At 44.3% G+C, this 14,689-nt stretch overlaps 1 protein-coding gene across 7 annotated transcripts in view; it reads right to left on the bottom strand.

The window, feature by feature from the left end:
• The window catches only part of ASB3 (ankyrin repeat and SOCS box containing 3), a 126,607-nt gene that overhangs the window by 35,513 nt on the left and 76,405 nt on the right, over nucleotides 1-14,689 (bottom strand). For 6 of the 7 annotated variants that reach the window (XM_043543810.1, XM_037895885.2, XM_043543809.1 and 3 more), the window contains 2 exons: nucleotides 5,046-5,158; nucleotides 4,302-4,437 (listed from right to left, as the gene is read on the bottom strand). The exons of the other annotated variant lie outside the window; for it this stretch is intronic. In XM_043543810.1, the coding sequence (XP_043399745.1) occupies nucleotides 4,302-4,437; nucleotides 5,046-5,158 (249 nt within the window). The remainder of the gene's footprint in view (nucleotides 1-4,301; nucleotides 4,438-5,045; nucleotides 5,159-14,689) is intronic. 7 annotated transcript variants of the gene reach the window in all.

The raw sequence follows: 14,689 nt of genomic DNA, 5'->3' as shown, positions 1-14,689 counted from the left end.
TAGCCAGGCATCCAGTGCAGCGCCGCCAGGTTTGGCTGCAGTAGATTGCCATGGTTCTGGGACAGCAGATCTGGCTGAAGACACAGCTGCAGCGGGGTGGCTGCCGAAAGACTCAGCAACATGCCGAACCAGTGCTGACGAGGCCACACTGGGACTATGAGGATGACTGTCGCTTTGTCTTGCTTCACCTTTAGCAGGACTTTGTGGATTAATGGTATCGGCAGGAAGGCATACATCAGAGTTCCCAACCACGGGATCAGGAAGGCGTCCAACAGGGAGCCCTTGTCTCCGCCCAGCAGAGAACAGAACACACGGCACTTCCTGTTCTGCTAGGACGCGAACAGGTCCACCCGGGGAGTCCCCTACTTGCAGAAGATTAGGCTGACCACCTCCAGATGGAGCGACCATTTGTGATGAAAAGAGAAGGTCCTGCTGAGGCAATCTGCCAGGACGTTCTTGGTTCCGGGCAGGTGGGCAGCCACCAAATGAATGGCACGCCACACACAAAAGTCCCAGGGGCTGAGCGCTTTCTGACAAAGGTCCAAGACCTGGCGCCACCCTGCCTGCTGATGTAATACATTGTGGCACTAGTGTCCGTCAGGACCTGTACCACCTTGCCTTCCAGGTGGGGCAAGAAAGTTTGGCAGGCCAGGCGAACCGCTCTGAGCTCCCTGACATTGATGTGAAGGTCATGGGTCGTAGGTTGTGCTGTCCCACAAGTTAAAATTATAGCAACCCAAGAGGGCCTGGCGGTTCAGCACCCAAAACTTTAGGCTGGCCATAGAATAAATTTTGCAACCAAACAAATCCAGCCTTTTGACCTCCTTAGTTTTAGGGGTGGAACTGATGAGCCCGTTTGTCCCTCTCATTGGCGCCGCCACAACCAACGATCCCAGTGACGGGTGGGTGTACAAGTACTCGAACCCCTTTGTGAAGATGAAGTACTTCTTTTCCGCCCTCTTAGAGGTGGGCAGGATGTAGGACAGGGTTTGCCAGATGGTTTTGGGAATATTCAGGACCCCCCCGTGTACCGGGTGCGCGATGCAGGCCAGGGCAGATGCTGAGAGCCCATTAAACAATGTGTCTGTCTGTTCCTGCGTCTCCTCTGCCTTGAGGCTCAAGTTGGAAGCCACCCTGTGGAGCAGCGCCTGATGCTCCCTAAAACTGTCTGTCAGGCTAGCTCTGGAGGGGCCTGCCACTGCCTCATCTGGACAGGAGGAGGTTAATTGGATGACCGGGGGTGGTCTGGTGGTGTCCTCGCCCATCAGAGAGGGTGGCCTTGGGGGGAAGGAGGGGTACCGGCTCCTCATCCACGGCAGCTGCCGGAGTGTCCTGCACCAAACCCGGTGTCATCGTCGTTGTGGGTGCCAACTTTGGCCTGTCTGACGCGGTGACTGAGGGCTGGCAGGAGTGGGGCAATGGCATGACGGGAACACCCAGACATTCCAATAAGGCCATTTTGGGTCAGCCACTGGCCCTGCTGCCAGATCAGCACCAATGCCGCGAATGCACCCTCCGGAGCCCAATCACAATGCTGTCTGAGTGAGGGACTGAAATGCGCCTCCGAGCCGGAGAAGTCATCACCCTCCAGTGAACAAGGCGGGGCTATGGAGGCTTGGGTCTGGTGGCTCACTGTCACCGCCAGTGATCGGTGCTGGGAACGGTCCAATCGGTGCCAGGAGTAGGGCGAGTGGTGCCGTGCCAGCGAGTAACCTCGAGGTCTCAGCAAAGGCAACCAACAACGTGATGAAGACTAGTGCTGGGGAGATCGACGCCTGGGTGAGCTCCGGCGCGAAGACGGGGATCGGGAGCGCGGAGCTGATGACTCCTAGCGGTGAGCCGGAGACCTGGGCTGATGTGGAGATCAAGAACGTGGCAACCTAGGGCTCTGTCTTGGCCCTGGGGACCGGTGGCACTCGCTTGTTTTGTGAGAGGCCTTGCTGGAGGGCTTGCCCTCATGGGGAGCCTTAGCCGGTTCCATTGCCACACGTGGTACCAGCTGTGACAGAGGCACTCTTAGCTCTCTAGGCGCTGGGGGCTCAGAGCGCATCAACTATGCTGTCGGCTTGGGCCCTCTACCACTCCCTGGAGTCGGTGGCAGGTCCTTTTGGGGGGAGGAACTCCCCAGGAGTGAATCCTTTTGTAAGTCATTGCCAGACATCGGCCCATTACACGAAAAGCAGGGCTTGAAACCCGGAGACCGGGGCATGCCCCACCTACGGCAAAGTCCCTGCCAGGACACTAACTAAACACTTAACGGGTACTTTACAACTAACAAATGATTAAACTATTTACACCTAGAAGCACAAGGCTAAGATAGAAGAGAAACCGCTGACCACTTGAGAAGCAAGGGACAGAGGCGCTCCGACTGACCACCCCGGGCAGTAAGAAGGAACTGAAAGGGCGCAGGACCGGCGGCACCTGATATACCAACACATGAGTGTGGCACTCCAGAGGGCACCATAGCTAGCCCTACAGGCACCACTAAGGCAAAAGTCTCCAATGACTGTGCATGTGGGCGCGCGCACACACCTACAATGGAATCCACATGACCAAGCACTCGAAGAAGAATCATATTTATTTTACTAACCTGCTACATGTTTTCAAATTGCCCATATACTAAAGTGATTAGAACTAAAGTTCTCAAAGTATTTTTGGTTTTCATTTAAATTTGACAGGAAGAAAACACTGTCAAATGCTAGTCCCTTAAAATTCTCCTTTAGGGTCACTTGAAACCCTGCTGAGGTTACAGAGTGAATGAATGATGTAAAGCATTAACATAAAGTTAATCACAAATACAGAAAAATATGCAATTCTCAGCACACTGCAAGTAATTAGTATCTAATAAATTAAACAAACTCTAAAATAACATTACACACTGGAGAGCTGAACCACTTTCTTCCATTCAAAGGAAGACATTCCCATCATTCAACATGCCAATAATCCTGCTATGCTGGCAGATTGTTGGGCTTGCACTCTGGTATAGCACTGCATTATATATTGATAGTAGAAGATACTTAATAAACAGAACTATAAACCACAGATTCATTACTTTTATTTACACCTTTACAGATGAACTTTACATTAGGTTTCTTACTCCTACTGTAAAATGAGAGAAATTACTTTGTATGAGATTGGGAAGTACTTGTCTCACTGTGCAGTAGAATAGGGCAATACCAGATAAATGACAGACGGTGTGGAGAAATTGCAAAGATTTAGTTAATATTTTGTTAGAAATTACTTTCTGGAGATAGTGCCCCACAAGTATTGAGATGCCAGAGTTGTTGACCTGTGTGTGATGTTTTGGCAGGTTTAGGGTACTCAACAGTTTAATAGTAATGACTGTTTAATTTTCATTTGATTGTGTGGGAAGGTTAGTGAGAGCATACTATTCAGAGATGCACACCAAGGTCTGCTGGTATGAGATTCTGAAGAAATTACTACTGTAACTTTAGGGCCAGATTGTGATACCCTTAATCACGCTGAGTAGTATATTGCTCCTGCAGTAATCCATAGAAATGAATTGGACTTCTCATGTAGTAAAGCAGTGGTTCTCAAACTAGGGGCACCGCTTGTTCAGGGAAAGCCCCTGGCGGGGCGGGCCGGTTTGTTTACCTGCTGCATCCACAGGTTCAGCTGATCACAGCTCCCATTGGCCGCAGTTCGCCGCTCCAGGCCAATGGGGGCTGCGGGAAGGGCGGCCAGCACGTCCCTTGGCCTGCGCCACTTTCTGCAACCCCCATTGGCCTGGAACGGTGAACCGCGGCCAGTGGGAGCTGCGATCAGCCAAACCTGTGGACACGGCAGGTAAACAAACTGGCCCGGCCCGCCAGGGACTTTCCCTGAACAAGCGGCACCCCTAGTTTGAGAACCACTGTACTAAAGGACTACTCAGTGTAATTAAGGGTTTCACAATCAGAACCTTAATCTTTACCTAGGTTAGGTCTTTACTTAGGCCTGGTCTAACTAAAAAGTCAGGTCGACCCAACTAAGTCAGTCAGGGGTGTAAAAAAATCCTAACTCCCGGTGCACATAGAGCAAAGTCAACCCAAGAATTCCTCCATCGACCTACCTACTGCCTTTTGGTGAGGTGGATCACCTATGTCACCGTAGCATTTCAACTGTAGACAAGCACTTATGTTTTATGTCCTGTTTCTTGGTCTGACTCAAGGGAAAGCAAGGCAAGATACCGGAATAGCAAAATTTAAGCATTTTGTGATAATTTCACATACCAGTTCATAGCTGATGTTTCACTAACATTATAAAAATATTACTAATGCTAAATGAAAGGTGAAAATTACCATGTGATAGAAGTACTCGTAAACTCTCCAGCTTCCCATACTGAGCAGCAATGAACAGAGGTGTGATTCCAAAGTCATCCACACATTCCTTGTTCGCTCCTTTTTCAAGAAGCAATTTTATTATTTCAGTATGTCCCTGAAATAAATATATTTTTGTTTTGTTAGAAAAAAAAGCAGTGGAATTGATATAACCCTACTTTTTCATTCTTACTCTGTGTAGAAATCTAAAATATAGAGTACATTCAATATTCTATGGTATTCTGAAAGTCTGTGGCAGAATCATCAGATAGGTTTAATTTCATATTGCACATTTACCCAGTCCAATAAATATAAATAGAATTAAATTAGCATATTAGAACTATAAGTCTGATAAATTTTTATGCTGGATTAAAAAAAAAATTGAGAAGAGACCAGGTTGACCTCATCTGATACACTTAATTTTTTGGGGAAGACTTTCATTGTATCTTATAACAGATTTACTTCCCAAATGTTATATCTGATCACTTCTTAAGTACATGCAGTACTTTTAATATTTAAATAATCATTGCTGCCCAACACCTTCTATAGCTGCTGTAGCATAGTATGACATATTCAGAATGATCATTAGCATTTAGACTGCCTTTTCTGCCCTAGCCTAACAATCATAAATCACCAGAGTAAGAAGCAAAAACTGTACAACCTGTCATTTTAAAAGGGTAAAACACACTATTTACATGGAAATGAAATAATAAATTTATAGGTTACCTGAAAAGAAGCTTGGTGCAAAGAATTCCATCCAGACCAAGAATGGGATCCATTAATATTTGCTCCGTGTTGGAGTAGAAGCTTTATAATTTCTGGATGTCCATTTTCTACAGCTTCAAACAGAGTAGTAAAAAATTACTCTTACCAAAGAGGCAGAATTGAAGGAACTGGTCAGCTCAGTGGTTTAGTCATCAAATTTTCACCTCAGTAGTCAGAATTGTTTTACAGCCCCACAACAGACATCAAAACTAATTCACTTTGAGTGACTGTGCAGCTCTGATTACAGATCTAAATCCAAACACACAAAACCTACTCTCTAAGGCTCTGCATATGAAACAGAAATTATATCCAGTGTTGCCTCTTTGTGAAGCAAAACATTTATAAGCTCCAAGATGGAGACATTGATAACCATCATTTAAGAATATGACAGTCACTACATGGATAATGGAGATAAAGTACTATCAATCTGATAATGTGGTTTCACAGGGAATAAAAGTTTCAATGTACAGCAAAACTAACATCTCTTTCTCCAGCAGGTGGAAATCTATGGAAACCATAATTAAGGAAACATCTGCTAGTAACTTTAATTTCTCCTCTTCCTCAATAATTTTCAACTTAAAAATACAAAAAAAATTGTACATATGGAAGTTAAGTCCTTAGTCCACATTGGTGTAAAACTACATCAACCTCAGTAGACATACTCCTGATTACACTCTGTGATGAGAGATCACAATCAGCCACACTAGCCCTAGAGGCAACTTCACATTTACCCACACATTCAGTATGAGGACAAGAAAGTGGAACTACAGTACGTGACGACTGTTACTAGTGTACCTATATTGCAGACACCTCTGAAAATGAAATACCCATAAAAAGAAAGTGATTGTTGATTACAGGAAAGAATAGAGTCAGGAGTTCTGGGTTCTACTTGTAGCTCTACCACCAATACACTCTGTAACTCACAGGTAAATTGAGGAACAAAGAGATTACATGATCTCTTATATGTAAAATAGGTATGATACAATCTTCAGTACATAATTTCTTGGAGAGTTCCTAAGCTTAGGAAATATTTGTAAACATTTTAAAAGACTTATAAATCCTATAAAGTGCAAAGTAACAATTTGTAAAATTCCATAGAGGACCTCACAGAATCAAACTGAAAAAAAAAGAGTTTCTACAAAATGATTCTCAGTGTTACATTCTTCTTAGGTCATGTTTACTAAATTTTCAATCCAATTTTATTTTTCCCATCTCTGTCTACAGCAGGGGTGGGCAAATTTTTTGGCCAGAGGGCCACATCTGGGTGGGGAAATTGCATGCAGGGCCATGAATGTAGGGCTGGGACAGGGGGTTGGGGTGCGGAAGGGAGTGCCACAGTTCCCTGTTCCTGGCCAATGGGAGCTGCGGGGGGCGGTGCCTGCAGGCGAGGGCAGCATGCGGAGCCAGATCCAGCCCATAGTTTGCCCACCCCTGGTCTACAGTCAATTTAGCTTATTAAAATCAAGCTGCTCGGTATCTGTTTTATATATTTATTGCCAACACTTAATAGCAAAAATTATTCCACAATTCCAACTTGTTTTCTAGTTATCAGGCTGCAGTGGTCATATATGAAGCCTCGGACCGGTTTTGTTCAATATCTTCATAAATGATCTGGAGGATGGTGTGGATTGCACCCTCAGCAAGTTTGTAGATGACACTAAACTCGGAGGAGAGGTAGATATGCTGGAGGGTAGGGATAGGATACAGAGGGACCTAGACAAATCAGAGGATTGGGCCAAAAGAAATCTGATGAGGTTCAGCAAGGACAAGTGAAGAATCCCATGCACTGCTACAGACTAGGGACCAAATGGCTAGGCAGCAGTTCTGCAGAAAAGGACCTAGGGGTTGCAGGGGACGAGAAGCTGGATATGAGTCAACAGTGTGCCCTTGTTGCCAAGAAGGCCAATGACATTTTGGGATGTATAAGTAGGGACATTGCCAGCATATCGAGGGACGTGATCGTTCCCCTCTATTCAACATTGGTGAGGCCTCATCTGGAGTACTGTGTCCAGTTTTGGGCCCCACACTACAGGAAGGATGTGGAAAAATTGGAAAGAGTCCAGCGGAGGGCAACAAAAATTATTGGTTTCAGAGTAGCAGCCATGTTCACGAAAGCTTATGCTCAAATAAATTTGTTAGTCTCTAAGGTGCCACAAGTACTCCTTTTTTAAAAAAATGATTGGGGAGGAGAGGCTGAGGGAACTGCGATTGTTTAGTCTGTGGAAGAGAAGAATGAGGGGGGATTTGATAGCTGCTTTCAACTACCTGAAAGGGGGTTCCAAAGAGGATGGATCTGGACTGTTCTCAGTGGTAGCACATGACAGAATGAGGAGTAATGGTCTCAAGTTGCAGTGGGGGAGGTTTAGGTTGGATATTAGGAAAACTTTTACACTAGGAGTGTGGTGAAACACTGGAATGTGTTACCTAGGGAGGTGGTGAAATCTCCTTCCTTTGAAGTTTTTAAGGTCAGGCTTGACAAAGCCCTGGCTGGGATGATTTAGTTGGGGATTGGTTCTGCTTTGAGCAGGGGGTTGGACAAGATGACCTCCTGAGGTCCCTTCCAACCCTGATATTCTATGATTCTAGTCAGTCATTAGTTTTTCTAGAGTTAGGCTGATATGAATTAGTTAGGGGGGATATGACAGAGGTCTATCAAATCATGACTGGTGTGGAGAAAGTAAATAAGGAAGTGTTATTTACTCCTTCTCATAACATAGGAACTAGGGGTCAACAAATGAAACTAATAGGCAACAGGTTTAAAAAAAAAAAAAGGAAGTATTTTTTCACACAACCCACAGTCAACCTGTGGAACTCTTTGCCAGAGGATGTTGTGAAGTCCAAGACTATAACAGGGTTAAAAAAAGAACTAGATAAATTCATGGAGTCCATAATGGAGTCCATCAACGGCAATTAGCCAGGATGGGCAGGGAAGGTGTCATTAGCCTCTGTTTGCTAGAAGCTGGGAATGGGCGACAGGGGATGGATCACTTGATGATTACTTGTTCTGTTCATTCCCTCTAAAGCACCTGGCATTAGCCACTGTCAGAAGACAGGATACTGGGCTAGATGGACCTTTGGTCTGACCCAGTATGGCTGTTCTTCTGTAAAAGAGGTAGCTTTCATTACAATGAAAGCTTTGTCAAAGACAGGGGTCTTGCACTTCACAATGAAGCAAACTTGGGATGTGACAGAGGTAGTAAAGTTCCAAAACAAATCACAAATGCCCTACCTCTAATCCTCTAATCACATAAAGACCGTGAGCAGAAGTTCCTCAGCAGACCTCAGCTGACATGTTGGTGCACAGAAAGAGCTGCAAACTCTAAGACAGCTAAATGCCATACCACAGAAGATTTTGTAGATTAAAACTAATTATTTGAATTGTAATCAGATGCAGATGGGAAGCCAGTAAAGTGGATGGCATACAGGCCTAATGTGCTCATGGCCAAGGCACTGCGCTGTGAGCATGTTGCTACTGCATTCAGCATTAGCTAAAGTTTCCAAGTGGTCTTCAAGGATAACCCTAACTGTGAGACAATGAAGTAGCCCAAGCCTGAAAGTGATAGAGCCATGGATGACTCGTGAGATCTGCTTCAGTGAGGAAAGGCTGCAACACTTCAACCAACCACAGATTCAAAAAGCTGTATGAACCCCTTTTGCTAGTTGGGAATCCAAGAGAAATCTTGGGGTCAAATTACCCCAAGCTGTTTTGGCATGGATGGGATTCATTTCATGAATAAGTGGAGCAGTTACAACCCTCACTAATTTCTCTGGATTACCAAACAAACAAATACATCTCTGTTTTAACCAGATTAATTATCAGCCAACCCATTCTCATTTGACCCTATTTTGGGCAGATGCTACGGAAGTAAGGAAACTGAACGAACTGAATCTGATGAATAAGAAACCTAGAACTAAGTACCATCACCATACAAACATTACCACAGACCAAAATGCCTCACAAACTTCTTCAGCAGCTCTTATGCTCTTAGGAGGATAAACAACTTCCTGTGGTACCTCACATGTGAAGGACTAAGTCACTGTTCATTTCCCTTACTCTAGTACCACTCTTTGCACCTGTCAGAAAGGAAGGACTTGGTCACTGAAATCATTCCAGGTAGATTCTTTGTCATATATGTTAAGTGTGCACATCCAATATGAAGTTTGTCTAAACCAGGGATCTCAAACTCAATTTACCTTAGGGCCAGCGCCCGTCCTCAAATTCTCCCAGTGGGCCAACAATGTAACTGACAATGGTGTTCAGAAAACGATAATATTGTATTTTTATTTCAAATTTCTTAGAAATAATAAAACTGTCATACAACTTTATACAATTCTTCACCTGCCAGAGTGTTTTAGTGTTTGCCAGACACCTGGCAACACTTCAGTTCTGTCAGTTTGTTGATGTTTGGCCTCAGTGACTGAGCAATTGAAACTTTCAGGATTGCAGCAAGGTGGGCATCAGATAGTTGTGTTCAGTATTTTGACTTGTTTATATACACTGTGGAAAAAAGTGACACTGCCTCCATGGCTGACTCTGCCTGGCAACTAATGATGCTGCCTCCATGGCTAACTCTGCCCGATGACTAGTGATGGTATCTCTGTCCCTCACCCCCAGCCAATGGGAACTGCGGGGGGCGGCACCTGCAGCAGACAGAGTGGGTAGCGTGGCTGCATGCGTCTCTCCTCCATGGGCCTCAGTGGGGAGGTTCTCAGGCCACAGAAGGCCCGTGGGCCAGGACTTTGAGACCCCTGGTCCAAACCCTACAGGATACTTAAAACTTGACTTGGTATAAAGAGTCTCTAACTAAAAAGGAGCATATTAACACTTGTATGCCTCTATATTAACTCAAACGTACCTTTTCAGAGACCTCTACTATTCACTGACCTTGGAACTAGCTGACAACATGCTAACCTAGAACCCCATTACCACTCCCATCAGACAAGGGGCTCACCTCAAGAAAAAACCACCGCAGACTGAAAATAGCCACTTATTTACTTATCCAGCCACCAACTTGTGCCACTATACGGAATAGTCACGTGTGTCTCACAGTTCACCTGCTGCTGAAAACAAGTTAGTAAACTACCCTTGTTTACAGTCAAAACTCCGCTGCTCTGTGCACTTGTGAGGATACATTATCTTTCTCCTGAGGTTGGTTACAGCAGCTGGAAACATGATTGCCATTGGCCAGGTAAGACAGTAGGAACGCTACTGAGAGGTCCGTTTTACCAAATTTTGATATTGCATATAAACTGTACTAACAGAAAACCAAAACTACAGAGCGCTTTCTTACACTATATTGAAATAAAAACTGTTTGGCTTTAAGAGCAAAATTGTTGAACTAGAAGGCAAAAACAGCAAAGTGAGAGGTTCTTCTCCATTTTTTTTTTTTATGTCCATATATCTCAGCTGTTCATTAAAATTGATGACAGAGGCAAATCAGGAGAAGTTGTGATTCTGCCTCCTTGAATGTGTTGCACATTTTAACATTTTGGTAGAGATATGAGGTTATGCATTTCCAGCTGAGGGAAGCAGGAAAGAGCTTGGCCTCTGGAGCAAGCTGTTGATACTATCTTGTCTAAAATGTTTTTAAATCTTTGAAAGATTGAATAGGTGCAAAAGTTAAAGCAGCCCTGTGCACAGCTACTGCTTGCCCAGGCTATCACCATAAGTCTTGCTGTCTTTAGTGGCATTACAGGGGTCACATTCAGAGAGATGAATCGTTCTTGAATGTTTTCTCCTATACACAGTATTTCTTTTTTTATTTTCTTTATTTTTGTTCTTTACCCTCTCCAACCCGACTCACTTGGATAATCCTAGAGACTAAAAACTTCCACTTATTCACATAGGAATTCTATTTAAAATCGAACAGCTACTCATATCTACAGGGAGCAGGCCAGTGTACTGGCTACATCAGAGAGCCTCACAGTGCCCTTTGTTCATATGAATCTGTCTTCTTCCCATCCTGCCTTTCTTACAAGCCAAAAAAGTTGCTCTACTCTCAATGACTGACCCCTTCTTCAGAGTTGTTTAGACCATAGACAGACAGTTACACTTTACTTATGGTAATTTACACAATTATAGAAACATCTTAAATTGTGGAGTTCAACTGAAATTCTCTCTAATGGCATTTACAGCTCAAGGGGTATAGAGGTAGAATTTAAAAGGTGAGCTGAGAATATTTTCTTAACACGCCCAACTACATATATTATGATGTTCTGAAAACCCTAAATAGACTGTATAAAGAAGTGCACTCTTCACCTCATTTCAGCCTCTGCAAAGCCACACCAGCTGACCCCTCTTTCAGCCGCCATACCCTCGCACAATGCATGCCTTAATTTCAGAGGTTTTGAAGAACCATGCTGAGGCATGGAACTGACTCATGATAGCTCATGTAAGTGGGTTTTTTCCCTTTCATTATATAGCACAGTTTTATTGTGTCTTTCATATTATTTTTATACCCTTTGAAATATAAAACAACACAAAAAACACTTTGCAAACCACGCTATATAATAAACAATTACACTTACGTGAACCACTGAGACAGCTCTATTTTTCCCAACAAGGCACCACAGCAGATGCAATGTTAAGTGTGGCAGGAGCTGGCCAGCTTCACTTTGAGGATACTGAAATGAAAGTCTGTTCAGAGTTAATTACATGCCAAAGGCCTCCCTTATCTATCTGGGCCATTCAGAACATAAAAATACATTTAGCTAATTTTTGGTTACATATTTGCAAATTATATTTAAAGTAAGCATAATTCATAGATTCATAGATACTAAGGTCAGAAGGGACAATTATGATCATCTAGTCTGACCTCCTGAACAACGTAGGCCACAGAATTTCACCCACCCACTCCTGCGAGAAACCTCTCACCTATGTCTGAGCTATTGAAGTCCTCAAATCGTGGTTTAAAGACTTCAAGGAGCAGAGAATCCTCCAGCAAGTGACCCGTGCCCCATGCTACAGAGGAAGGCGAAAAACCTCCAGGGCCTCTTCCAATCTGCCCTGGAGGAAAATTCCTTCCCGACCCCAAATATGGCGATCAGCTAAACCCTGAGCATATGGGCAAGATTCACCAGCCAGATACTACAGAAAATTCTTTCCTGGGTAACTCGGATCCCACCCCATCTAATATCCCATCACAGGCCATTGGACCTATTTACCATGAATATTTAATTACCAAAACCATGTTATCCCATCATACCATCTCCTCCATAAACTTATCAAGTTTAATCTTAAAGCCAGATAGATCTTTTGCCCCCACTGCTTCCCTTAGAAGGCTATTCCAAAACTTCACTCCTCTGATGGTTAAAAACCTTTGCCTAATTTCAAGTCTAAACTTCCTGGTGGCCAGTTTATATCCATTTGTTCTTTTGTCCACATTGGTACTGAGCTTAAATAATTCCTCTCCCTCTCCGGTATTTATCCCTCTGATATATTTATAGATAGCAATCATATCTCCCCTCAACCTTCTTTTAGTTAGGCTAAACAAGCCAGGCTCCTTGAGTCTCCTTTCATAAGACAAGTTTTCCATAATAGAGAATACAGGGAAGAACAAGTTGGTTGTCTGTCCACCTGAGGAACAATACCTTCCTTCTTTGTTCAACATAGGTCCAAAGGACAATCTGCACTCAAAACAATATAAGAACAGTAGTGTTGCTTCTTGCCTGAATCCTTGTCTATACCAGCAAATGTCCTGTTACTGACAACAGGTGTCACCAACAAGTGAAACTAAACTGGTGCTGAACAGTTTAAATGCAAATATACCAAGGACAAACCCTTTTCAGCTTATTTCAGAAAGTGAGTTAGGTTGGTTTTAGCCACAGATTCTGGGCTGGTTCTGAATTCCTTGGCTACACTTGCAGTTAAATTATGTTCAGCACCATTTTTGTTGCACCCATTGCTGACAGGCTAATTTTGCTATGATAAGAAAAGTAATAACCAATAATAATATTAATAAAAGTGCTCTAACTATTGAGCTTGAAGAGATTGAGACAGACTATAATAATGTGATCCTAGCCTCTCTCACTCAGTATGAATGCAGAATTGTTGCCACTCACTAAGAAACACTAGTAAAGTCTTTCCTACTGGAAAAACAGCACTATTTTTCCCTGCGATTTGCAGCCTAACCTGAATAGAAAAAAGGTACTAAGTAGCAGAAAGGTGAGTCAAAGAAGAGGGTGACAAAGATAGAAGGAAAATAAATCAAAAGGTAATGTAAAATATGATTGTAGACTACTTGCCTCAAAATATTGCTCTCCTAACTTTTACTCTCACAAAAACTTGCCTTTAGATCACTTAATGCAGAGGTGGGCAAACTATGGCCCGCGAGCCACATCTGGTCCACAGGACCGTCCTGCCTGGCCCTTGAGCTCCTGGCCAGGGAGGCTAGCCTCCCTCCCCTGCAGCCATGCTGCCACACATGCAGCACGGCTGACTCCGGCCAGGCGGAGAGGCTGTGAGCTCCTGCTGCTCTGAGACGCATGGTAAGGGGGCGGGGGAGTTGGATAAGGGGTATGGGGTCCCGGGGGGGGCAGTTAGGGGACAGGGAGTAGGGGGTGGTTGGATGGGGTGGAGGTTCGGGGGGGGGGGGGCGGTCAGGGGACAGGGAGCATGGGGTGGTTGGATAGGGGGTGAAGTCCCAGGGGGCCTGTCAGGGGGCGGGGGTGTGGATAAGGGGCGGAGGGGCAGTCAGGGGACAGGGAGCACGGGGGTTGGATAGGGGGTGGGTTCCCGGGGGGGCAGTTTGGGGTGGAGGGTCCCAGGAGGGGATGGTCAGGGGACAAGGAGTGGGGGGGGAGGGTTGGATGGGTCTGGAGTTCTGAGGGGGGCAGTCAGGGGGAGGGGGTAGATAGGGAGCGGGGTCCTGGCTGTTTGGGGAGGCACAGCCTTCCGTACCCGGCCCACCATACAGTTTTGCATGCCTCGGGCCAAAAAGTTTGCTCACCCCTGACTTAATGGGTTACTCTCCTACAAACCAATCTGCTCATCAATAGATCACCATAGTATTGAAAATAATGAATTTAGTAGGTTGTTTTTAAGAAACTTCCAAGTGTCAATTTTTCTTAGACATGTTACTTTGGAGATAAAGCACCCTGGCTACACTATTTATGGATTTTTATAATCAATGACACATCACTACATTTTGTACGATTAAGTATTTGTGGCAACATCCTAGCTAACTTTAATGCAATTTTGACAAAATAACCATGACCTGAAAGTATATAATTTCTCTTTAACATTCATATTACTAACCAATGCTTGTGATACAGCAACGGAACCTAGAGATGAAAATGAAAAATTCTTACATGCTATTTTTTTGGTTATTATTCAAACCCTATCTATCCTGAGTAGAAGCAAACAAAAAAAGACAGAGCGCACCAGCCTGTTTTTAGAGAGCATGTTGAGGAACTTCTGCAGCAGCAAGTGGATAGGCTGCAGGCTATCTACCTACAAATTCACCTCTGCCTGCCAAGTGGTAGCTATAATGGTTTCCTGAACCTATAAATCTCATGCCCTCTGTTGCAACGTTTTATGCCCTTTTATGCCATTTGTTAACAAATAACAACTTCCTCTTCCCCCAGTGATTAGCTACTGCTGATGT

Source organism: Chelonia mydas, chromosome 3 (assembly GCF_015237465.2).
Source record: "Chelonia mydas isolate rCheMyd1 chromosome 3, rCheMyd1.pri.v2, whole genome shotgun sequence".
Taxonomy (NCBI): Eukaryota; Metazoa; Chordata; order Testudines; family Cheloniidae; genus Chelonia; species Chelonia mydas.
The sequence above is the reverse complement of the archived record's forward strand: the minus strand, read 5'-3'. Positions and strand labels throughout refer to the sequence as shown.